The 27,156-nt window shown below is 44.1% G+C and overlaps 1 protein-coding gene across 3 annotated transcripts in view; it reads left to right on the forward strand.

Annotated features, from left to right (window-relative positions):
• The first annotated feature begins 1,707 nt into the window (after nt 1–1,707).
• SYNJ2 (synaptojanin 2) overlaps nt 1,708–27,156 on the forward strand; it is a 97,663-nt gene continuing 72,214 nt past the window's right edge. For 2 of the 3 annotated variants that reach the window (XM_084624696.1, XM_084624697.1), the window contains exons 1-2: nt 1,708–3,412; nt 18,111–18,197. In XM_084624696.1, the coding sequence (XP_084480822.1) occupies nt 3,292–3,412; nt 18,111–18,197 (208 nt within the window). In that variant the 5' untranslated portion in view covers nt 1,708–3,291. Of the gene's footprint in view, nt 3,413–18,110; nt 18,198–27,156 lie in introns of those variants that run through there. The other variant, XM_084624698.1, reaches the window with a different exon arrangement.

The raw sequence follows: 27,156 nt of genomic DNA on the forward strand, positions 1-27,156 counted from the left end.
ACTCCAAACTGATTAGCGACCGATCGATAGCTGTCTGGATTTACCAGCTTCCAGATTATAATAGCCACCCACTTCTCCACCGTCAGGAGAGCTCTCAATCTCGTGTCCTTGTGCTGCAGAGTGGGGGTGAGCTCCTCACACAGTCCCATGAAAGTGGTTTTTCTCATCCGAAAGTTCTGCAGCCACTGCTCGTCATCCCAGAATTGCATGACAATGTGATCCCACCACTCAGTACTTGTTTCCCAAGCCCAAAAGCGGCGTTCCATGGTAGTGAGCATGTCCGTGAATGCCACAAGCAAACTCTTGTCATGTGTGTTACTTGAGGGCTCCGATCATGATATCGGCTCACTATCAGTTTAGATCTTAAGGAGTAACTCGACTGTGACATGCTGGCGAGACTCATCAACATACTCCTCAGCAGTTCAGGCTCCAGTCCCGCAGACCGAAAGGGAAGACAGAGCGCGCAGTACAAAAAACGTTGAAAGATGGTGCCAAATGTGGCAGAAGCACAGGGATTGCTGGGATGCAAACTGATGCATCACGGGGTATTGGGACAGGACCCAGAATGCCCCCCCCCCCTTCCCACAAGCCACAGTGCCGGAATGGGAAGATGTGCTCTGTGGGATAGCTGCCCATAATGCACCGCTCTTTATGCCACTGCAAATGTGTCCACGTCAGTGCGCTTGCAGCTGTCAGTGTGGACAGACTGCAGCGCTTTCCCTACTGTGCTCTACGAAGACGGGTTTAACTCAAAGCGCTCTACATCTGCAAGCGTAGCCATGCCCTATGTCTGCGGGAGAAGCTCTCCTTCCAACATCGTGCTGTGCACACTACCACTTATGCTGGTGAAATTTATGCTACTCAGGGGTGTGGTTTTTTTCACACCCCTGAGCACCATAAATTTTACTGATAAAAATGGTAGAGTAGACATGGCCTTAGAGTTCTATAAACAGATTTCTTTTTTTTGAAGTTTGTTGAAGTTGAACTCCATGAGACTGTATTTACACTGTGTGTCCATAAAGGGACTAGCACACTGGAGTCTTGACTAATGTCCCCAGGCATTAATAAAAAGCAAATAATAGGCAGCATTTTGTGTTTCATTGTTTCCCTGAATACTTAAATTGGGGTTCATCCACACTACAACTACAGCCACAATTGTTTTGTAACTGGTTAGAAGCACAGTCACCTCAACTGAGGTTAAGTAACCTACTTCTGTTTGTTTCCACATAGCCAGCAAAGCTGTGTTTGCATATTTGCATATCCACCCACACCTGCCTTGCTATCTGTTTGTATTAATTGCATTCTGGGAAAATCTGGCAGCTCTCTTTTAATGACTCAATAAGGAAATATCGGAGGAACACTGCACTACTAGAAAGCGAAGGAGGTTCCTGGATAAAGCTAGGCAAATAATGGGATTTTTTTTTTTAAGTAATTGGCAATTTTAAAAAGTTCTTTAAAAAGTTATTTTGAATCAATCAAAATTTTTGGAAAACTGAAAAGTAAAAGCAAAACAAAACCACACACACATTTTGGGCTGAATAAAACTGTAGATTTCAAACTTTTTAATAAATCAAAGGAACTTTTGAAACAAATTTGTTTTCCAAATGAACAATTTTGCAAAATCAACAAATTTGTAAAAAACAGTTCATTGTCACCGAATCTGCATTTTTCTCCAAAAAAAGTTTCATCTTAATTTTTTTGCCAAGCTCTATTCCTGGACATTGTTAGAAGAAACAAGAGAATTATTAATTATAAAATAACATACATGTATATAGCATCTTTCAGCCCAAAGCATTTTACAAACTAGGGGTCAGAGCTGGCATTCACTTTGAGTGTGCAAAGAATTCTAGTATCTACTTACATAAATATAAGTCACCTGACCACTGAACTGCAGCCACTTCTGGAGAAAAATAGGGGAGCTGTTTAATAAGGCTACACAACTGTTTAGAACAGGAAGTGAGAAGCAATACAAGAAAACTGCCTGGGAAAATTTACCATTGTTGTTTGCAGCATAGTAGCGGTGTTGGTCCCAGGATATTAGAAAGACAAGATTTTATTGGACCAACTAAAAATTAAAAATATTTTACCTCACCCACCTTGTCTCTCTTGAGAAATTTAGGCAGGCGGGAGCTTGACTTCCACCAGTGCAGCTAGGACCATCCCAGGTTCTCAATGGTAAAGGTGTGTTTAATGGATACAAGGTTGGCTAGGATAGATGTTCTGTCTGTACCAATATGAAAAGTTCCCTATTGCGTGGATTGGCATTCGGCATATTTTCATGTGATATGTTGTTAGGATTTTTAATCACTCCTTAGCTTACCTTGTAAATTATTTTATGCCCTCTCGTTATTAGTTCACGTTTATACAACACTTTGGGCGCCCCACTTGAAAGACACTAGATAAGAGTGCGGTATTGGTTGCTGTCCGTCAGGGATGCAGCACGCGGTGCAGTGTGGTGAGTTTTGCTTGTTGGGATCCAGATCTGATCTGTGTCAAAGTTTCGGAGTCTCTGGATCGTGCCTGTCTCATTAGCTCCCCAAGCATGAGCCTGGAACTGCCACTTCACTTCTCCAAGTCAGGCGGGTGCCGGCTGTGGGACGGCTCTCCTCGCCTTGTTTTCTTAGTCTGGGAGCAGCGCAGCAGCTGCCTCCTCCCCGCGGAGCTGCGATTCCAACCCCGCCCTTCCCGCGGGGCGGGAGACAGACGGGCAATGGCTTTTACCTGTCCCGGAGCGGGAGGAGCCGCCGCCGCTGGAGAAGGGAGGAACCAAGTCAACGCCTAGTTTACACGGGACAGGCGCCGCGGGGAGCGCGAGAAAGCGAGGCGCAGCGGGCGGCCGCTGGAGCCAAGGACGCTCCGGCAATCCAGCCAGGTCACCCTTCGCCTGGGGGAGGGCTGCAAGGAGCCGGGGCGGCGCTGCGTTGGCGGGGAGGGGAGAAGGAAACAGCGACACTTTCTGTTTCCCCGCCGAGTTGCTGGAGACTTTTTCGGGGCTGGAAGCTCGCGGCGAGCCTGGTGCGCCCCCGGCTCCCCTTCGTGTGGGGGCGGCTCTGAGCCCGGCGAGGGGAGACGCGGCGGTGCTTTCTCTGCCCCCAGCCCACTCGGTGACTTTGGGGCGGTACTGCAGGGAGCCGTGTCTCTCCTGGACCCCAGGGAGGTCCCCGGAAGGGGGGAAGCGGCGGCGCTTTCTCTGCTGCCCGCTCCCCGTTGTGGGTGCCTCAGTTTTTGGCGGGGAGCGGGTCCGTTCCCCTGGCACCTCCTGCGCCTTGCTCCCCATGGCCAGCCGCCCCCATGGCTCCGACCAAAGGGCTGCGGCTGCTCTGGAAGCAGGAGCCGGCTCCAAGCGCCCTGCTGGAGGCGCGCAGCCGCCGCGACTGTCTGCTGCTGGAGGCCGGCACCGTGGCCACCCTCAGTAAGTGCCTCTGGCGGGCAGGGCGCGGGGCGGGTTCATGCCGGCACAGACCAGCATCGAAGGGCTAAGCGTCCAGAGCCAGATTTCCAAAGAGCTCAGCTCCCAGTTAGGCACCAAACTAAGGGCAGATTTTCTAATGTGCTCAGGGTGTCCCGGGCTGGATCTGCCCTGGGCTGGGCTGTTGTTATCAGGATCCCCTACACGCCTGAAAGTTTGGCCTGCTCTGCAGAGGGCTAAGGCTCTGACAATTACACCTGTCGGGGGGCTGGTGCCTCCTCCCCACTGCGGGACAGTAAGGCCAGGGAGACACAAGACTTCCCCTTCCTCCCCCTCACTGTAATTACTGTTGGCACAGCCTCATCTGCAGTATCAACAGTAGGGGTACTAGTGTAGAGGTGGGCCCAGAGCCTTAAAGCTCGTAGGCGTTACTCAGAGATCAGCACTGTAACGCCTAACCCCAGCTGCCTGGCCACCTGGTGAAACTTTCAGCCCCAAATTAGGTGTTCAGGTTCCCCATATTAGTGACTCTGAACCTTTCCAGACTATAGTTGTCTTGTGTACCCCTAAGTTGCACCTCATTTAAAAACTACTGGCTTACAAAATCAGACATAAAAATACAAAAGTCTCACAGCACACTATTACTGAAAAATTGCTTACTTTCTCATTTTTACCATATAATTATAAAATAAATCGGAATATAGATTTTGTACTTATATTTCAGTGTACAGTTTATAGAGCAGTATAAACAAATCATCGTATGAAATTTGTTTGTACTGACTTTGCTAGTGCATTTTATGTAGTCTGTTGTAAAACTAGGCAAATATCTAGATGAGTTGATGTACCCCCAGAGATACAAGTACCCCACGTTGAGAACCACTGCCCCATACAGTGCATGGAGAGAGGGAGGTGCTCAGGGAAGGGACTTTCAGAAGCTGGCCACCTACTGAGTTCTGGGAGCCACCTGAAGCTAACCAGGAATGAAATGCAGAGGAAAGGGGAGGAAGAGCGTAGGTACCTAAGTGGCTGGCATGGTACACCTGGCTAACAGGCCAGAGGTAGGCACCTTCTGCCACTTGGGATCGTTAGCGACCACCCCTTCCTGAAGTTAGGTACAGAAACCAGGTCTACTGCTTAGGTAGTCTATGTCCTAGCAGCCAAAACCATCTGTGTGTGTCTGTCTCCTGCTCAGGCATCACACCTTTCTCATACTCACCCTACATTTCCTTGTGTTCCAGCTGGCTTTTTTGCAGATCTAGTGTTATCCCTGCACCTTTCAGTAGTCTGTCTCTAGCTCTCCTGCAGCAGGTTCTGATGGGCATCTGATGTTAGATAGAACCCAGCTCAGAGTACACCTGCATGATCAGGCCTCACTGGCAAGATAAGCATTCCCCTGCCTAGTTTGAGACTGCCACCTCTGGGGCTTTGGCTTGAGCTAGGGCTCTGAGCAGCTTGTTAGCTGTGGGTCAGCTCAACATTTAGGGGACAGTGCAAATACTGACCTTTGGAAACTTAAGCACCTAGGGCATTTTGGCCCCTGTGGGGTAAGGTCAGTGCTTAATTTGTACCAGGGCTGAGCCCTGGCACCTCTAGGCTTGGCAGTTCGTAGCCCCAGCACCTCTGGGCTTGCTGTGTCATTTATGAATGTAAAAAAAATTGTTTGAGCCCCAGCATCTCTTTCATTACAAATTAAGCACTGGATAGAGTGAATGAGAGCTTTTGGAACATCACAGGCACCTAAGTGGAGAATTTAGGTGTTGAAAGAGGTAGGGAGGTGCCTGCAGATATGGGCCCAGGTTGCCAGGAGTCACCTGCATATTAACCATTGTGTTTTCTAGAGAATGCATTGTTAAAATGTGGATAGTCTGTATACACCAGTGCTCCCATCGTTGTTACCAGCAACGGGGCTGCACTGCTTTCTACCAATAATGGAAAATGTAAGGAGGGAAAAAAGACAAGGTTCCAGAGTAAAGGGAAGGGTTTCTGAGTACATTCAGAAAATTCACATTGGTGTAACTACATCAAGGAAGCTACATCTGGTGCAAACCATTAAGGTAGACATGTGGTATCAGTTCAAAGTAGAGTTTACACTAATGTGATTTACTTCAGTTTGTTACCAGATTAATCTACTTCAAAGAAAGCCCTGCTTTGAACTAGAGCAGTTTGTGGTTTGTACTGTATGTAGTTAGGCTGGTGTGAATTTCCTTAATGAGGACAGGGCCCAAATACTATCTAATTGGAGTGTAAGAGGCTCATTTTAGAACTGAGGGTTCTAGGTTCAACCCTTGCCAATGGCCCAGGTGTCATAGCCTCAGCAAACATTTCTGTACCCATGTATTATACATCCTGTGTAGGTAGGTTTTGACAGTTAACCTATTTTAATGCAACATTAAGGTTGCAAACTGGTCACAACAAGGTCAGGCAACTGAGAGGTCAAAGTTCAATAGCAATGTTAACTTTGATCTTGTTGCACATATAGTATTTTTGGTTATGAGGCTGTTAAGTCTATAACAGTTAGGTCCTGTACCTGAAGTTGGATCTGTGTGAACATATCACTGTGGCATGTTAATCTGTATCCACAAAAACAACGAGGAATCTGGTGGCACCTTAAAGACTAACATATTTATTTGGGCATAAGCTTTCGTGGGTAAAAAGATCCACTTCTTCAGATGCGTGGAGTGAAAATTACAGATACAGGCAAAAATATATTGGCACATGAAGAGAAGGGAGTTACTGGTTCTCCACTTGTAAGGTGTTGACAAGGCCAATACAGTCAGGGTGGATGTGGTCCACTCCCAATAATGGATGAGGAGGCGTCAATACCAAGAGAGTGAAAATTGCTTTTGTAGTGAGCCAGCCACTCCCAGTCCCTATTCAAACCCAAATTAATGGTGTTAAGTTTGCAAATGAATTGTAGCTCTGCAGTTTCTCTTTGAAGTCTGTTTTTGAAGTTTTTTTGTTGAAGGATGGCTACTTTTAAATCAGTTATTGAATGTCCAGGGAGATTGAAGTGTTCTCCTACTGGCTTTTGTATATTACCATTCCTGATGTCTGATTTGTGTCCATTTATTCTTTTACATAGAGACTGTCTGGTTGGGCCAATGTACATGGCAGAGGGGCATTGCTGGCACATGATTGCATTAGTATCACATTGTCACGGTGGAGCACCCATTATTTTCATTGTGGCTCTGTCCAGGAATAGAAGTCCACATACACAGGGCAACTTACAGCCTTAGACTGTAAATTCTTTGGGGTGAGAACTGTGTAATATATGCTTTGTACAGTGCTAAGCACATTGTCAGCACTTAACAAATAATAATGTGCATTACCATACAATGTATGTGATGTGACTGAGTTCATGTTATAAACGTTAAGATTTTTATCATTCTTTGATAATTTAGAACTGGTTGGGGGAAAAAAAGTCTTTTTTTCTGTGGAAAATTTGGACTTTTTGGCAAAAAAATTGAAACATTTCAGTCAAAAACAAAATACTATTATTCTGAAATGTTGTGGTGCCTCATGGGAGTTGCAGTTCAAGTGTCTTATACTCCCATTCTTCTGTATAAGATGGGCTTTCTGATTGGACTACATCTCTCATAATGCAGCATGGTCTCCTTTCGTGGTGAGGTGATGCCTCATAGGAGTTCCATTACCGGGGTGCATCATGGGAGATGAAGTCCTGCTGGGAGCCTGGCCCATAGAAGAGAATGGGGACATGAGGAAACTGAACTTCAACTTCCATGGTGCACTATGGAAACACATCCAAATTGAAATATTAACGTTTTCAATGCGTTTTTGTGCATTCTTTTTTTTAATTAAAAAAACCTAAATTTTCTGTGAAAAGCAGACACATCAGGAAAAATTTGTTTAATGGAGAATTTTTGGCTAGTCCTACTGCTGCTGATTTGTTATTGCCTCACTCTATTGGAATATTTACATCAAAGGATACTTTATTTCTTGTGGGGTTCACTGCTGAATTTTTTTGTGTGTTTCAGATTTACAGCCTGAAGTTACGTTACCTTTGGCTTGGTTATCTAATTTCCCTATCCTTAAAGGAAGATAAAAACAAAACCAAAAAATACCTGTGGCACTATAGAGTTGTGCAATTGTACTTTTGTGCAACTTCATATGGGTTTAAACTTCCATGTTCTTTAGAGACAAAAACCTACGCCTGCAACACTGATGTGCAACTCTATAGAGAAATATCCTCTTATATACATAAAATGGTGAGAAATTCTTTGCTGAACATGGCAAAAATAAATGTCAATCCCTAATAATTTTATTTAAAAATATTTTTTCATAGTTATCAAGCAACCATTAGTCATTGAGGACTAGGGCCAGGGGACATTTGAAGTTGGTTTTTTTTTTTTGAGGGGGAGGGTGTCAGTTCCTTTGTTTATTATGCACAAAAAGAGGCTCATACTTTATTCTTTTCCCATTTAAAAAAATATATATATATTTTCCCTTCCCCACCACTATTAGTTAAAATGGCAGAATGGAATGATAGCAAGTATGGAAACAGGGATTTTACAAGCAAAAAATTTAAAACAAAACTAGAAACTGATCTAAGCCCAATGTTTCAAGTTTGTAAATCTTTGGCCACCTCATAACTTAGAACATCTTTGTTTTGTACAATGAAAAACTTAAAATCACATTCAGAGCAAATGACTGGACACTCTTTTTCCCCTTGCAAGCCTCTGAATTAATCAAAATTACAATTTCCGTTGTCCTTGTGTCTGTCTGTATTTCTAGTGTGTTGTACTGCATACAATGTCTTTTTCATATTTCCAGATAAAAAATATAATAAAATGGAGTTAAGATTGGCATACATATCTGTAATGGGAAAGGCTCTATGAGGCTGTTGTAATTATCTCCAAAGCCAACATTACAAGCCAAGGAAATTTAGAGTTAAATTTAATTTAAAAGATATATTTAGATATGGAAATGCATCTATAGCATTCAAACAACCTTAACTCCTCCCTATAGTGATGCCACGTAATAGCCAGACAATTATGGTTAGTGCATAATAAATAGTGTTTGTAGTCCTAGATTAGATTAAATTGATATTTAAACATACATTTGATTTTTAATTTTTTTCCTTATGGTGTCCCCATGGGGTGAAGTTAAGGTTGTTTGGGTGCATTAACAGTGCATTTTGAAAGAGGGCATTTTGCCAGTGGCAGCCCTACAGCTTCAGTCTCATTTTAGAACAATGGAAGAGGGCAGCCATTTTGAAAGAGAACAGTTCTTCATGGAATTCACATTAGAAGAACATTAAGCGTTAGCCTCTGCTGAAGAAGCAACTTTCACTTATGAAGAATAGTGGGGAAAATTATTATTATGAAAAACAAATCTCTCAAAGATTGCAGGTTGGAGAACATAGAGGCAAACACTGTCCCTGCCTTGAGGACCATACAATCTGTGAAAATGCGCAACATACTAAGGCCCCAGAGCTGCAAACATATAGGCATGTGCTTAACTTTATTACTATGACTGAATCCAGTGAAATGATGTCAATGGGACTACCTGCAGTAATAAAGTTATGCAAATACATAAGTATTTGCAGGATTGGAGTCAAAGGATGTGAGACAAGGGTAAAATTCAGTTTGCAACCTCTTTGGGGCAGAGACTGCCACTTATTATATGTTTGTACAGTGCCTAGCACAATGGGGGCCCACCTGCTTTTGGCCTTTAGATGCTACTGCAATACAAATGCTTAATAATCATAGGTTTCAGAGTAGCAGCCGTGTTAGTCTGTATTCGCAAAAAGAAAAGGAGTACTTGTGGCACCTTAGAGACTAACAAATTTATTTGAGCATAAGCTTTCGTGAGCTACAGCTCACTTCATCAGATGCATTCAGTGGAAAATAGACTCCATTGAATGCATCCAGTGAAGTAATCTGTAGCTCACGAAAGCTTATGCTCAAATAAATTTGTTAGTCTCTAAGGTGCCACAAGTACTCCTTTTCTTTTTAATAATCATAATAATTACACATTTTATATACATCTGCTATTTTAAAACTAATTTTCTTTGTAATTGTACATACAGTTCTTTCCCTAGCTGCTCTTAGTAGTCAAACAAATAATGCACAAACTATTTGACTGCTGTACGTTGATTAACATGTAATTTGAACATGTTTTATATTTACTAAAATACAGAAAAGAACCCACAGTGTGATCCATTTTTCTCTCCTGCGGAGATAATTATATGGCAAAGTTCAAAACTGTGTTTGCATTCTTAAAACTTTGTTTGCATTCTTAAATGTCAAATTATCCTTTTATTTTTGGAATCTTTTGTAGTCTGTTGGAACATGTTCTATATAAGCACTGATGCATTGCATTGTGTGGGCAAATTGTTGAATACATGTTTTGTGCACTTGAGGGTGAAGCTTATTAGTGATGAATGTAGTCTATAGGATTCATATTTGTTCTACATTAGAAAACTATGCTAATTATGCATAAATTGTTCCTGATGGGCTAGGTCTACATGTCCTAGCAAGTTAGATATTAAAATAATATATTGCCATGTTAAGATAACTAAGCCGCCACAGTCACAGGTGTTTTATGACTTGAATGTTACACAACAGTTGGCCTTAAGTTCATCAGAGGAGTTTGAGCGGGCTTTTGCTATGTATGCTGCCATGTTTACCAATAGACTAACTCATGCTACACGTTACACAATGTGTTTTCGTTATTCTATTACCAGACTTTTGTTGGGATGTTAAATTAAAAAGTATATACTATGGGGTGTGTGGGTGTGTGTGTGTAAATCAGCTTGCTAGAATGTGAATATTTCCAGTATAATACAGAAGCCCTAGGAACTAACCTCTCTGAAGTGCTATTCCTAGGGCTTCTTTTTGGAGTGATAATGTTTAGTTTCTAGAAAATTGCTAAATCTGATTTTTGTTAATTTAACATCCTAATGCACTGGCAGCAATCCTGGCCCAAAACCTCATTTTGTAAAGTGATAACATTTTCCTTGACCTACATGGTATTACAAAATAGACCCTGATTGCTGAAAGCCTGTGTGGAAGGAAGTCAAAGCTGATCTAGCAAGACTGCATGTGGGATAGGAAGATTTTTAGTGGAAAAAAATAATAATTTTGTTTGTTGGAACTGGTAGAAGGGGAGTATGTGTAATGTCTTTTGGTCTGTTTGGTGAGGGTGGCAGAAAAAAGTCGGAATCAGCTTAGTCCCTCTAAATCTACCCTATTTACAGGATGCCGCGAAGCACAGTCCTAGGTAAAAAGAAAAGGAGTACTTGTGGCACCTTAGAGACTAACTACAAGGTGCCACAAGTACTCCTTTTCTTTTTGCGAATACAGACTAACACGGCTGTTACTCTGAGTCCTAGGTAATATACTGACTGTATTGTTTCTCACAGTGTGATGACACATGATCGGGTTCCTCTTTGTTTTGCTTCTTGTTGAAAAGTTCTCACCTTTCTCTGGTTAGTAGGAGAAGCACAGGTGAGGTGAACAAGCTGCTGCTGCCTTCACCTCAGCACAGCTATGATCCTGAAAATGCCGACCCCTGTTATAGAGCAGGGGTCAGCAACCTTTCAGAAGCGGTGTGCCGAGTCTTCATTTATTCACTTTAATTTAAGGTTTCACGTGCCAGTAATACATTTTAACGTTTTTTAGAAGGTCTCTCTCTATAAGTCTGTATATTATATAACTAAACTATTGTCGTATGTAAAGTAAACAAGGTTTTCAAAATGTTTAAGAAGCTTCATTTAAAATTAAATTAAAATGCTGATCTTATGCCACCGGCCCGCTCAGTCTGCTGCCAATCTGGGGTTCCGTTCACCTAGGCTGGCAGCAGGCTGAGTGGGGCCTGCGGCTGGGACCCCAGACTGGCAGTGGGCTGAGCCGCTCAGCCCACTGCCGGTCTGGGTTTCTGTCCGCTGGCTCCTGACATCCAGGGTCCCGGCTGCCGGCCCCGCGCAGCCCACTGCCAGTCTGGGATCCCGGCCCTGCCCACATAGAGTGGATACCTACCTTCTAGCCATTCTCTTCCTCTCTCTCTGCACTGAGCTGAGGGTGGGAGTGCACTGAGCACAGGGCTGGGGTGAAGGAGCAGGCTGGGGGTTGGGGTGTAGGGTCTGGCCAGGAGCTAGAATGAGGGAGGGGGCTCAGGGTTGGGGCAGGAGGTTTGGGTGTGGAGCGCTTACCTGGGCAGCTCCTGTTTGGTGCTCAGGGTGGGGGTGGGAATGTGGGGGGGGTGCAAGAGTCGGGGGATGGGGGCATGTGAGGAGGGTGCAGGAGTCAGGGCTGGGGGGCTGGATATTTGTGGGGGGGGGTGCCAGAGTCAGGGCTGGAGTTGTGGAGGGGTGCAGGGGTCAGGACAGAGGGCTGGGTGTGTGTGTGGGGGGTTCAGGGGTGAGGGCAGAGGGCTGGGAGTGTGTGGGGGTGCAGGGGTCAGGGCAGAGGGGTGGGGGTGTGGGCTGGGGTCTTGGGGGTGCTCCCAGCCCCCTGCCCAGAGCAGCTCACGGCAGGGGGCTGGAGGGAATATGCCAATTCCAACCCCTTCCCCAAGGCTCTCCCCCTCTGTGGCAAGGGCCGCCAGCTGATCGGCAGCAGGGAGGGAGAGAAGGAGGGGGAAGAGGTAGGGGGAAGGGGAAGCTTGCCTGCCCTGCAAGAGGTGAGCAGTGGGTGGGGGGTGGAGAAGAGCAGCAGCGTGCCATTAAAAATTGGCTCGCGTGCTGTCTTTGGCATGCGTGCCATAGGTTGCCGACCCCTGTTATAAAGTTTACACACACGAGTGCATAGAGTAAGCAGGTATGTAAGTGTTTGCAGGATCAGGACCTAAGTAGGCAGAGGGAGGAGCTAGATCCTGCCACTGGGTGCCAGGCTCTCTTCTTCCTGCTCTTTTCTTGAAAAGCCACTTGCCTCTATGTCAGCCAATGTTTTTAGGTGTACCCAGCACCCACCCCAATTTAGCTGCAGGGACTGTGGTCTCTCTCTGCCTTCTTCCTACTGAGGCACTTATAAAAGTACCAGTAACTGGGGTTTCATACATTTAAGTCCCAATTCTGCTCCCACGGCCTCCTCTAAACCAGAACAAAATTGTACTTACTGGTGCAGAAGTGAATAGTGTATGTACAAACACTGATAGGAAAGATAATCTTGTATAAACACTAGTGGGTAGCTTCATTAAGGCGTGGTAATTACTAGAAGCATTGTCTGGTTCTTGTAACAGTGATTACAAAATAGATGACTACAGTATGTATTTGGAAACTACCCTTGCTCATCCATCCAGATGAGTAGGAAGCTTCCTGGGTGAGTTCCAGCAACTGCTGGAGCATGTAAGTTTTCATTTAAAAAAAAAAAAGTCTCTCCTATTGGTTGCAAAGAAAGGTTTCCAAATGTGAACAGAGTATAACCCAGTGCTGTGTTGTTTTCTACATTTGCAAGCAAACAGCTCCAGGTACCTCTGCTGGTTGGGGCTTTTGCAAGCTGCTGTAGTGTGAAACGGACTCCTCAGTACCCCATGAGCAACAAGGAAACCAGCGTGTATCATGTCAGTTTGTTGCTACTCAGGAAAGCTTTCAATACTTAGCATTGGACCAGCGAGAGAGATGCAATTGCAAATATGTTATTCAACAGATGCCAGGGAAACTTATCAAATAATGTAGTCCTGCGGTTCTCAAACTGAGGGGTCGGGACCCCAAAGTGGGTCACAACCCCGTTTTAATGGGGTCACCAGGGCTGGCGTTAGACTTGCTGGGCCCAGGACTGAAGCCTAAGCCCAAGCCCCACCACCCGGGGCCAAAACCAAAGCCCAAGGGCTTTAGCCCTGGGCAGCGAGGCTTAGGTTACAGGCCCCCACCGCCTGGGGCTGAAGCCCTTTGGCTTTGCCCCCCCCTCCCAGGGCGGTGGGGCTCAGGCTTTGGCCCCCCTGCTCGGGGCAGTGGGGCTCGGGCAAGCTCAAGCTTCAGTCCCCTCTCCTGGGGTCGTGTAGTAATTTTTGTTGTCAGAAGGGGGTTGCAGTGCAATGAAGATTGAGAACCACTGGCACTCAACTAACATTTTTTGCTGCTATTAGAGCCCTAGTGGAAAGTTACTTTTAAAAAAGTAAAAAGTTGACTAATAATTGTATAATTTAAATACAGTACATTGCTGTTTTATTCCTTTAAATTGCCAGAGGTCTGGTTTGGGGTTTCAAAAAGGGTTAATTTAAACATAACTTTATATTATAAGCAGAACTGGTAGTTGCCATCTTATGCATTGATACTTCTCATCCTTAATAAAGAAAGGAATTGAAGCTAGAATGTTTAGGGTGTTATGTGATCTAGTGAAAGTGGAAAAATGGTGCTTGAAAGATTACTTTCAGGTTGAATATTATATCAGATGTAAAGCACAAACATCGTTCCCTGTGTTGCTCAATGATACCTTAGGGTTTTACAACTAAAAAAATTTTAAAGTTCTACAGTAGTTTCACTACTTGGACTGTTTACTCTTTGTGCTTCATCCAGCTTGGACATCCATAGACACGTTAATCTCACTTTTGTTTTTAGACATTCACATTCTGGTTCTAATTCTCGTGCCCAAGCATGAGTTGCAAACACTACAGGGCAATGTTTCAATCCAGACAAAAACTCCTGGCTTTGTGTACATTTATTTTACATTTCATTAAAACATTCCTATTAATTTATGTTTTATAAATGCTTTTTCTAAAATAATAAAACCTAAATGTTGGGCCTAAACTGTCTGATCGTGTCCCTTTAACATTGCTGTTTGGTACCCGAGCTGGGTGAACATACTATTATCTGTGCAGCTCAGCAGCATGGTTGTTGCTGACCTCAGTTGATGGGAGTCCCCCTCCCCAGGGCTCTTGTAACAGTAACGTGTCAAAGTCTAGCTCAGACAGAATTCTTTCTAGGGCTTCCCATTGCACAGAGGGAGCACATCCAGTACTGCATCGCTTCAGGAGGGCTGCATGCTACCTCTCGCACTCTGGTCTGGTTCTGCAGGCTGGCTTGAAGTGGGCAAAGGGTAGGCCATGCCAGGGGACACACAGACTGAACAGTTCCTACTCTCCCCTGAACACAGCGATTGTAATTGTGACTGGCCTTTATACCTTGCAGAGGGGAAAGACTCGTAGTGCCCTACCCCTGCACTGCATAAAGGCCAGTCACAATCTGGCCCAGTGACAGAATCCTGTTTCGGAGTAGCACTTGTTGAACCCACTGATGGGAATGCACTGCTAGTGTAAGCAGGCATAACCCAGTTGAAATCAGCAGAGCAGAGCCTATGTATATCAGGGTACGTCTACGCTGCAAAAAAAAAAAAAAAAAAAAAAAAAAAAAGGCAGCCGGTGGCAGTGAATCTCAGAGCTGAGTCAGCTGGCTTAAGCTCATGGGGCTTATGCTACAGGTCTAAAAACAGACGTATAGATACTTGGGCTGGAGCCTGGGCTCTGGGATGTGTGTGTCTCGGAGCCTGGGCACCAGTCGGAGCAGGGACATCCACACTGCTATCTTTAGACCCGTGGTGCTAGTCCAAGTCGGTTGAACCAGGATCTTTTGCAGTGTAGATATACCTTTAGTGCCCAGTGAATTAGGCCCAGTGACTAATTTGCTATTCACTTTGATACCATCTGGCTTAATTCAAATTCAGTCTATACCCCTTTCTCCACTCAAAAAATAGTAAACCAAACACCGTTTTGATTTTGGACCGCGCACTTACTCAGGGCTTGTCTACGGTAATATGACAGGTTTCAGAGTAGCAGCTGTGTTAGTCTGTACTCACAAAAAGAAAAGGAGGACTAGCAGCACCTTAAAGACTAACCAATTTATTTGAGCATAAGCTTTCTTGAGCTACAGCTCACTTCATCGGTTGCATCTGATGAAGTGAGCTGTAGCTCACGAAAGCTTATGCTCAAATAAATTGGTTAGTCTCTAAGGTGCCGCTAGTCCTCCTTTTCTTTTACAGTAACAGTGCTGCAGCTGAACCGGTGCACCTGTGCCGCTGTAGCACGTAGTGAAGACACTACATACTTAGCTTAGCTACCGCCTCGGGGAGGTGGAGTACCTATGTTGGCGGGAGAAGCCCTTCCATTGACGTAGCTGTGTGCACTGGGGGGGGGGGGTTAGGGCAGTATAACTACATTGCATGGGGTGTGGATTTTCCACACCCCTGAGCGATGCAGTTATACCAACATAAGTTGGTAGCGTAGACCAAGCCTTAGACTGTAATGTCTTTAGGGCGGGGGCTGCCTCTTTATCATGAGTTTGTACAATGCCCAGCACCGTGGGGATGGGGCCTCTAGACTCTACCACCCAGTACATATCGTAATTTGGCACAAAGACTCAATCTGTACAGACCTGTGGACTTTCCCACCCTCCAGATTTGTATAGCCCCCATGTCATCAACTACAGCTGTGTTTGGCATGTTGTTAGTTACTGTGTTCAGAGGCAACTATAAACGTGCAAGGTTCAATTCTGGGCTGCATCTCCAAGGGACGCAGCACAGAAAATGCAGCCTTGGGATGGAGGGATGGGCAAATGCGGCTTGATGCTACATTTGTGCCCTTTGGATTCGGAGTTCCTCCAGGGGACACAATGGTGCCCAGCAAAAATTAAAGCAGCCCCCAGCTGATATAATTTATGCCAACTCACCCTGGGTTGCCTGTAGATTGCAGCACAGCCTAGAATCCTCATAGTGCCATGTCCTGTGCCCAGCCCTGCCCCAGACACACTCCCTGTGCCAAGTCTTGTGAGGGGAGCAGCATAGGGCCATTTCTGGAGCCCCTATGTTGTACCTCCTCTGGGTGGATTCTCCCCCAGACTCTGATGGCCCATTAATGACCCCTGTACACTGCTAGGGCAGCATGTAGGGGCCGGAGCAGGGGAGAAAACATGTCTGCAGCTCAGTACTTTGAGGAGAATCACTAGAAAAACTCCTGATAAGTTAAATGGTAACATTTTATTAAGAAAGCTAGGCCACCAGCAGGTCTGTACCATACAGCCCATGAGAATAGCTCATGCCTTGGGTCTTCTCTCAGTGAGAAGGCAGCCAAAGCAGCTCACATTTAGCTAATTGGGAGATGTCAACACACAGTCTACCTTCCGCAGTCCATCTCCTGTTCATTGACCTGCTAAGCTAAGGCCTAGTCTACACTAGAAGAGGTTTGTTAGTATAGCTATACTGGCTACATCAGCAAACCCACACAGGGTAGTGTAGATGCAACTTATATCAGCGGAAAAGGGGGTTTTGCAGGTATAGCTTTCTCAGGTTCTGTGAATGAAACAAGCCATGCTGCCAAAAGCACTTGTCACTGGTATAACTGCCTACACTAAGGCTGTTGCCAGTATAGAAATGTCATGAAAAATCACCCCTTTGACCAACATTACAATACCAACAAAAGTTTCTAGTGTAGATCGGGCCTAAATGACGGGATATATCTGCAGCACTGTATGCAAAACCAAGCTAGTCCAGGCTTAACATCTGATGCTTGCTGAAACTTCCATCTCTGTTCCAAGCTCTGTTAATATGCGCGCAGTGTGTTGGCTCGCCTTGCCAATTTTTGTGGCTTTTCTACACACGGCAACATCAGCTGCTGCTTGCCATGAGCTGCACGTGGTGTCATATTTATGTATTGCTTAATCTCACATTGATACACATACTGTACACTTCAGTCTTTAGTTTAGATCATGCCCTTAAAATAATGTTGATGTCGCACATTCCAGTCCCTGGTTCTTGAAGAAATATCTCCATTCTCCCTGCTGCCTCTTGTGTCTAGCCTGCAAATTTGTTAATCTGACCTCCTCCCCCATCAGTTTGTTATCTCAATCTCTTTAGCTATTTCTGTTATCCTTTCTTTTAGTGAAGGGTCCTGAAGGTTGCAGTGTTCGGGGCAAGGATTTTTCTTCTATCATAAAGTGTGCTTCTGCTGCCATTAGTAAAGGAGGAAAACGGTTTTCTGCCCCTTCTTCATTTCTTTATGATCTATAAAGATGGCCTGAGAAGATTTACTCCAGATTTACACTGATGTAACTAAGATCAGAATAGGTTCTCTTGTTTACTCTGTTGTAAATTTACACTGATTTGCTCTTTTGCCAAATAGTTTTGACTTCAATAAAATACATTTTTTGACTCTCAAAAACTCATTTTTGCCATGCTGCCTATATTGAATCTTGTTGCCTTGTATAAAAAAAAATCCCGGTTTGTTGTTCCCCTTCCATGTCCTCTGTCTGTCTTCAGTCTGACTGTGAGATTGTTGGGGCAGGGATGGTCCCTTCTCATATGTCTGGAAAATGCCTAGCATGTGTGAGTGCTATTCAAACAAATAATTTTTTTTTAACAGCTCTGGTCTTAGGACTGTATGAATTAATCGTTTGTGTTTTTATTCTGATAGTGATAGGCCATTTGCTGGTGTCTGCACCATGTGTTAGTAGATGCAACAATTAATTAATGATCTGTGGATTTACAACTGGCACCTCTCTCTTTCCTTTGTGTGGTGTTTGAACAGGCGTGTTTGTACCTTTTAACACTCAGTCTTTTATGGGGATGTTCCATTAACTTTTAAATAGCTTCCTAGTTTAACACTGTAAACCCCACATACTTATTCATGTGTTATCTAATTGTCTTGTTTGTTGAGTGAGATCTCCTGGGAGGGTTTGGTACAGGACTATACCAGTCTGAAAACTGAATTGGGTAACTAAGGCTTGCTGCCTTTTTATTGTGTTTCTTCTCAGCTCCTGAAGAAAAGGAGGTAATTAAAGGGCAATATGAAAAGCTCATGGATGCCTATGGCTGCTTGGGAGAGCTCCGGCTAAAATGTGGTAAGTAGCTTTGACGATGAGGACAGTTGTTAGATGCCCATGCCCAAACAAACTTCGTTTAATCCCAGTGACCAGAGAGTTGCCTGATTTCTGTCAGTTTTGGAAGACATTTGGGCTCTTGCCCAATATAACCATTTTATTGATAGGTTTATTGATGCAAACATATTTTTTATAAGCTGTGCATTGGGTTAAAAGCACACTGTAAAATATTATCTTAAGAGTTTTTAGGTTAAGTATTTTACGTTCCTTTGTTTCATGAGACCCTCTTAACAGCTTTCAGAGGGGTAGCTGTGTTAGTCTGTATCAGTAAAAACAACAAGGAGTCCTTGTGGCACCTTAGAGACTAACACATTTATTTGGGCATAAGCTTTCGTGGGCTATAACCCACTTCATCAGATGCAAGGAGTGGAAAATACAGTAAGCAGGTATAAATATACAGCATATGAAAGATGGGAGTTGCCTTACCAAGTGGGGGGGGGGTCAGTGCTAACAAGGCCAATTCAATTAGGGTGGATGTGGCCATTCCAACAATTGACAAGAAGGGGTGAATATCAACACAGGGGAAATTACTTTTTGTAGTGCTAATATGAGGCCAGTTCAATCAACGCAGATGTGGCCCATTCCCAGCAGTTCACGAGGAGGCATGAGAATCAACAAAGGGAAAATTTATTTTTGTAGCCTCGTTAGCACTGACCCCCCACTTGGTAAGGCAACTTCCGTCTTTTCATGTGCTGTATATTTATACCTGCTTACTGTATTTTCCACTCCATGCATGTGATGAAGTGGGTTATAGCCCACAAAAGCTTATGCCCAAATAAATGTTTTAGTCTCTAAGGTACCATAAGCACTCCTCGTTGTTTTTTGTTAACAGCTTGCTGTTTTTCCTACCACTTTTGTATAATACAAATATTGATTTTTCCCCTCCCCTCCTTTTGTTTTGAATTGAGCTAGTTTCAATAATGGCTCTTATGATTACTAAGGGCCCAGTTGTGCAAACGCCAAAGTACATGAATGACTTTACTCACATGAAAAGCCAAATTAACTTCAAAGAGCCTTCTTGCATGCATGAGTGTTTTCTGAATCAGCCCCATAACTTCAAGTAACACACTGCAGAATATCATTATGCATCAGCATTGTTAATTTTCATATGCTTTCAGGAATCTTGAATTAGCAAAGAAGTTGCTGCTACTCTCTACAACAGGAACATAAAATGAATTTTTGTAGTGCTATAGGGAACAGAGCCAAATGACACTGATTTGAGGGCGCTCAGTACCTTGCAGAATTGGGCCCAATAAAATACATTTCAGTTCACTGCTTAAGGTGGTTTTTAAACCAAATATTTAAGTAAATTTTAGTGCTTGTAAAATGTGCCTCATTTACAGCTTCAGAGACTGAAATTCTCCATGTATAAAGCCGGTAATAGCTGTACAGACTTCCCCACACTGCTCTGGCAATGAGCCTTTACCTTGACTTGGAGGTGTGAGACTACTACTTTTCCATTCCGCATCTACTCAGTCCTTGGCCTCTTTAATGAACCTGCCAACAGGGATAACAAACATAGTAATGGCTGTACACTAGGAATCATATAAGATTATGTACTTAGGCTTTGTCTACATTAGCACTTTTGTCAGCAAACGTTTTGTCAGTTAGGGGTGTGAACCCCCCCCCCCCCCCGACCAACATAAGTTTCACCAACAAAAGCGCCGGTGTGGACAGCTCTATGTTGGCAGCAGAGTGTCTCCTGCTGACACAGCTACCGCTGCTCTTTGGGGGTGGTTTAATTATGTTGGTGGGAGAGCTCTTTCCTGCTGGCATAGAGTGGCTACACAGGAGACCTTACAGTGGTGTTGTGCAGACATAGCCTAGCTCATTACATATAGGGCACTGAACAGCTGTTAGGAGGTAATGACTTCCATCTACTACAATTTGGGATGGATTTGAAGTAGTTACTTACAGATGAACACTCTATATCACGGTGTAAATCTGCAGATCTATCTCACTACTTGAAACAAGAAGGGGATTTTTTGTTTGGTTTGTTAAGTTTCTTGTGGGGTAGTTGAGTAATTCTGTTAAACTGAATGTCAGTTTTGTTCATGCACTTGAAAATAAAATAGATAGTGTATGGTCCATTTTTCTTGGCACATAGAACTATGTTTCCTGAGAGCAGTTCAATTAAATCTGTTGTTGTGATAGTTAAGGGATGTGGCGAATAAATACGAGCAGTTCAAACCACAGCTATAGCTAGTTCCCTCTTTGCAGAGGGGAACTAAATCAATCACAGGTGGCACCTCAGTCCCTCCTGTTCTCTGCCTGTGACACACAACAGTTCAGTTGTCTGAAGTCACTAAGATCAAGAGAGGTGTATCTGGATAAAGTTCTGTGATACACTACGATACAGAGTAGGTCACACTAGATCGGGGTGGGCAACCTATGGCCCACGGGCCACATCCAGCCCTCCTGCTGGTTTAATCTGGCCCTCGAGCTCCTGCTGGGGAGCGGGGTCTGGGGCTTGCGTTGCTTCCGCGCTCCAGCCGGGGAGCAGGGTCAGAGACTGCTCTATGCACACATGGTGAGGCTCCCGGAAACAGCATGTCCCCCTTCCGGTTCCTATGTTTAGGGGCAGCCAGGGGGCTCCATGCCCTGCCCCCGCCCCAAGCGCCACCCCCACAACTCCCATTGGCTGGGAACTACAGCTAATGGGAGCTGCAGGGGTGGCGCCTGCAGGTGGGGCAGCGCGCAGAGCCGCCTGGCCGCACCTCCACATAGGAGTCCGAGGGGGGACATGCCACTGCTTCCAGGAGCTGCTTGAGATAAGCACTGCTCGGAGCCTACATTCCTGACCCCCTCCCATGCCCCAAACCCCTGCCCCAGGCTTGATCCCTCTCCCGCACCCCAACCCGATGCCTCAGCCCGGAAATCCCTCCCTCACCCTGAACTCCTCATTTCTGCCCTCCCCGAGTCTGCACCCCCAGCCAGAGCCCTCACCCACTCCTGTATCCCAACCCCAATTTCGTGAACATTCATGGCCCACCGTACAATTTCCATACCCAGATGTGGCCCTCAGGCCAAAAAGTTTGCCCATCCCTGGACTAGATGACGTAGTAATCCCTTCCTGCCTTAAAAATCTGTGAACTCTATGAACTCTATGAAGTCCCTGTAACCTTCATATTAAATCTTGTATTAATAATAATTTTATAGGGGATAAACATATGGCAGCTGTGTGTTATAACCTATTTTTCGTTTCTTCAGACTTTTGCTGCTATGTTTCCCCACATCTATTTATTTATTTTTTGAGAAAATCTAGTTATTTCTGGTGACCGTGACCTAAGAAAATTCCCCCTGTCGAGCTCTGCCAGTGCATCTCTCTTGTCCCAATTTTACCTCTATACTGTTCCTGTTCAGAGCCACTTCTGAAGGGAGGCTGCCAAAAATTCTGTTAATGTCTTGATAATAAGGACCAGCTGCAAGTTATATTTGCATAGTTCTCTTAACTGAAAAGCCACAGAGGGCTGTACTTAAATAGAACAGACCAAAGGTTCCCAGACTATTGGAAAAAGGCAAATATAGTGCCCATATTTAAAAAAGGGAAGAAAGAGAACCCGGGGAACTATAGACCAGTCAACCTCACTTCAGTCACCAGCAAAATCATGGAGCAGATCCTCAAAGAATCCATTTTGAAGCACTTGGAGGAGAGAGAGGTGATCAGGAACTGTCAACATGGACTCACCAAGGGCAAGTCATGCCTGACCAACCTGATTGCCTTCTATGATGAGATAACTGGCTCTGTGGATATGGGGGAAAGCGGTGGATGTGATATATCTTGACTTTAGCAAAGCTTTTGATACGGTCTCCCACAGTATTCTTGCCAGCAAGTTAAAGAAGTATGGACTGGATAAATGGACTATAAGGTGGATAGAAAGCTGGCTAGATTGTTGGGCTCAATGGGTAATGATCAATGGCTCGATATCTATTTGGCAGCCGGTATCAAGCGGAGTGCCCCAGGGATCAGTCCTGGGGCCGGTTTTGTTCAACATCTTTATTAATGATCTGGATGATGGGATGAATTGAACCCTCAGCAAGTTCTCAGATAACACTAAGCTGGGGGGAGAGGTAGATACACTGGAGGGTAGGGATAGGGTCCAGAGTGACCTAGACAAATTGGAGGATTGGGCTAAAAGGAATCTGATGAGGTTCAACAAGGACAAGTGCAGAGTCCTGAACTTAGGAAGGAAGAATTCCATGCACCGCTACAGGCTGGGGACTGACTGGCTAAGCAGCAGTTCTGCAGAAAAGGACCTGGGGATTACAGTGGATGAGAAACTGGATATGAGTCAGCAGTGAGCCCTTGTTCCCAAGAAGGCCAACGGCATATTGGGCTGTATTAGTAAGAGCATTGCCAGCAGATCGAGGGAAGTGATGATTCCCCTCTATTCGGCACTGCTGAGGCCACACCTGGAGTATTGTGTCCAGTTTTGGTCCCCCCACTACAGAAGGGATGTGGACAAATTGGAGAGAGTCCAGTGGAGGGCAACGAAAATGATTAGGGGGCTGGGGCACATGACTTAAGAGGAGAAGCTGAGGAAACTGGGATTATTTAGTCTGCAGAAGAGAAGAGTAAGGGGGGATTACCTGAAAGGGGGTTCCAAAGAGGATGGAGCTAAGCTATTCTCAGTGGTGGCAGATGACAGAACAAGAAGCAATGATCTCAAGTTGCAGAGGGGGAGGTCTAGGTTGGATATTAGGAAACACTATTTCACTAGGAGGGTGGTGAAGCACTGGATTGGGTTACGTAGGAAGGTGGTGGAATTTCCATTCTTAGAGGTTTTTAAAGCTTGGCTTGACAAAGCCCTGACTGGGATAATTTAGTTGGTGTTGGTCCTGCTTTGAGCAGGGGATTGGACTAGATGCCTTCCTGAGGTCTCTTCCAACCCTAATATTCTATGATTTTATGATTCCCAAACATTTCCCAGGGCAGATTTCAGCTAGAGAGAGAAAATGTCATTTGCGCACCTGCTCTTTCATTGGTGGTTGGGGGACCATTTTTCTCTGGTCCCAAATACGTGACTTGCCTTCCTTCTCATTCACAATCCCTACAGCAGTTGTTTCCATGGAAAAAGTGACAATAGGAAGATATTTAATGTTTCTAGCTGCTAAAATGCATTAAAAGAAGTGAAAAATACAAGGAGAGCAGCGCAATGCAACCAGCCAGCTCTCTGCAGCGCACCAGTGGTTTGCAGACCACAGTTCAGGAACCTATGGAATAGGCAGTGACAGAGTGGTCTGTTTGACCAGTTGGTCACTATTTGGATTTCATAGAATATCAGGGTTGGAAGGGACCTCAGGAAATCATCTAGTTCAACCCCCTGCTCAAAGCAGGACCAATCCCCAATTTTTGGCCCAGGTCGCTAAATGGCCCCCTCAAGGATTGAACTCACAACCCTGGGTTTAGGAAGCTAATGCTCAAACCAACTATGGGAGATGTGCAAGCAAATCAGCACCTTTTGTGAGTGCTAAATTAGCCAAAAATATTTTGAAGATACACTCTTTTGTGTATGCCTTTGGAGAGTATTTGCCAAGCTGAGAAACAGTCTCTTGTAGGAAATATAAAATGTGTCTGGGAGCTCTCCGGGCAATGAATTAACCTGTAAATACTAGTACTTAGGGATCAGTGTAGTCTTGAGTCTCCTTGTCTGCAGAAGTTTAGTGTACTCCATTTCCACCTGCCAAGGAGAAGAGAATAGAGGCTGCTTTTTACATTGCCTTGCCTTTGCACAGGAATGCTGATGGACTTTATGAAGCTGCTCACAAGGTTAATGTTTCCCAGAAGTGACAGCATTCACTTGTGTGCATTTACGTCAATTTGGATGACTCACTAGATTCCCCGTTTTCTTTTTGTTTGGGAGGAGTTGTAATAGCATTAACAGCTGAAGGTTTCTGTGCTGTGCTTCAGCCAAGGTTTTGCTTCTCAAGGCAGGTTTAGCAGTGATGTTTATTTTAAGCAGTATGCTAACGCTGGGTTTATGGTATTGTACAGCACACTGTTCAGATGCAGTAGTGCCAGTAAAAGATGTGTACTGTATAAGGTAAATTCTGGACACTACAAACTATGGGGGTTGCTTTATTTGATGAAATAACAGATTTCTCTTCTGAGAAACATTCTCTGTGTATGGGTATGTATACATATGTTAAAATATAAGTGAGAGATATTCACAGGCACAAAGGGCAGATAGGTGCCCAGCTTCCATTTGCCTTTAAAAATTGCCTCCTTAAAGTCTAGCGTCATTGCTTAGAGGGACGAAGAAATGTTTTGTGGTTAAAACACTGGGTTGGGATTTGGGAGATCAAGTTCTAGTTGTGACCAGCACAGACTTTGCTTGTTCTCTGAGCCTCAACTCCCTGTCTGTAAAATGGGGATAATAGTACTTCACAGAGAAGGGGTGAGGATATGTGTGTTGATGACAATGAGGCACTTGGCTACCATAGGTCTGGGAGCCATATAAATAGATTATGGGTCTATTACAGGAGTGGATGGGTGAGATTCTGTGGCCTGCAATGTGCAGGAGGTCAGACACTAGATGATCATGATGGTCCCTTCTGGCCTCAAAGTCTGTAAGTCTGAGGAGGGTTTTTTATTTAAAAATTTAATTTAAATTCAGTACCCATAAAAATGGAGATTAATAGAACCCTCAATACAGATAGTTGCTGTATAAATTGTCAGCAAAGATAGCTTGATGAAGCCCAGTGGACAACCGCAGTTCAGAAAAGAAAATGGCATACTTGGTGCAATAACATAAGGCGAGAAAAAAAATTCTGAAAAATACTGTATTTTATCGAGCAGAGATACATGTTTTCATTAGGAGTCCGGTGTCCAGCTTTGGTCACCTTACCTTGAAATATAGCAGAGACTGAATTAGGAGGAGATGGTTGGGTTCTGGATTTTCATATAACGAGAGTGAAAAACCATGAGTGATTTCACTTGCAAAAGGAAAGAGAAAGGAGTAGATTGAGGTATTCACAACAATGTGAATTGAAAATTGACTAGTTTCTCCTTTTTACTGTATTTCATAATAGAAAGCTTTGAAACCTATGACACACTGTGGGAGAAAATGAATAACAAGAGGCATATATACGCAGGTTTAATACAGCAGCCACATTTATTGTTATCAGCGATGTTCCAGAATTATGCTTCCTGGTGGTATCCTCGCTGAACTTTGGTCAAGGCAGCTGATTTCATAGGCGTCGCACAAAAAGTATAAAAGTTAATTTTGTCTTATTGTCTTGCTGAATGTTCTCCCAGACTCACCCTCCCACACACAGCCTGGTAAGTGGGGCATTCAGCACATATTTCTGCGAATAGCTGAGTTTTCCCATTTGCTGTAAAGTTCCTCTTTAAAGCCAACTATGATTATTATGGTTCACCACTGGGCTACATAATGATCTCAGTTACTATACATCAAATTTACACCAGGATAACTGTGTTCAGAATTTATCTCATTATCCCTGAAAGGATTGTTTTCTTGTATTTGCTCTAGTGAAATGGAAAGTGCACTCCTCCATCTTTCTCAAATATATTTATTTTCTATATCTGACTTTGAGGCATCCGATTCTGGCCATCGTGGGAGACAAGATACCAGACTAGACTGGGCAGGGTCTGATCCATTATGGCTGCTTCTGGGTTCCTAAACACCTTTTAGCACTGTAGTGATGAAAATGTCATTCTACAAGTGCGTTGTAAAGGCTGGAATGAAGCAGGAATGTAGATTTTACCCCACTTGTAAAGTAAATTCTAATTTTTGTTTAAAAAGCAATTTAAGTGAAGATTCAGGGTTTCTAAGGTGAGAGCTACTTTAAAAGGTCCACTGCTGGCATTGTTGCTTGTGCAAGTGTGAAGTGCATATTAAGACCTTGAGCTCTTTGATTACTCTTTAAGGTTTCCTTTTCTGGATTTCTTTAAATTGTTTCTTTTCTGCTCGCTCTGTGCATCAAGCACTCTGTAGCTCTTTAAGCAGTATGTAATATGCTTTCTTCTGCTGCCCTGGGATATTGATATAAAGGAAACTTTAACCATATTTTTCCTCTTTCTTCCACCTTATTTGCATTCGTTTCTCATCTAAGATTTTTTGGTTTGAGAAATAGGGCTGGATTTTGGCCTGTCCCTCCACAGTGTGCAAGGAACCTCCTGGCCACAAATGAAGGCTGGCCACAGTTAGAGTACATGTAGTCCCCTGAGTGCAAGGTTTGCTTCTGACTAGCACTGCTAGCAAATGAAAACTGCAGGGAATTGATTCTGGGTTAATTTTTCTTCTGATCTTAAAGGAATACTGTCTACCTTCTTCTAATCTTAAAGCCAGTTACATTTGGTAAAGCAACAAATGTCTATGTCTCATCTGCGGTAGTTTTTTAATTCTGCTGCTTGTGTATTCAGTAAAACAAGCATAAATCTTCTGACTGCTGTTCAGCTCCTCCTAAGAGTTGGATCCTCGCGCATGTGCACATTGCTGATGCAGCAAGATGGATCAAAAATGAAACAAATCATGTAGTGTTGATTGATTTATATGAATATGGTAGTTCACATTATTTACACTTTTTTTCAATCAAAGTTTTATTTGGAATCCCAAGGGATGCAACATTAAAATATTATGACAGAAATAAAATGGATAGAAAGCTACACATGTGAAAAGTTAAGGCTAGTGAGGCTAACACTATTCCTCTATTTTGAAAATAAAAAATTGGGGGAAGTACCATATGGACCTAGGGGGATGTCAGTGTGTGTCTTATTTTCATTTCTCTCCCCTCATGATTACAGTATCTGCTGTATATCTTTTTCTCCGTGTAAGTTCCATGGCTTAAAGCCATTCTCTCTCTGCTGGCAAAATATCAGCATTAATGCCAATCTGTGGCTCAGGAAAATTTGTAAACCATGATCCCGTGAGAATCCCGGGTTGTCGTCAGTTCACAT

Source organism: Lepidochelys olivacea (assembly GCF_965140295.1).
Source record: "Lepidochelys olivacea isolate rLepOli2 genome assembly, chromosome: 3".
NCBI lineage: Eukaryota > Metazoa > Chordata > Testudines > Cheloniidae > Lepidochelys > Lepidochelys olivacea.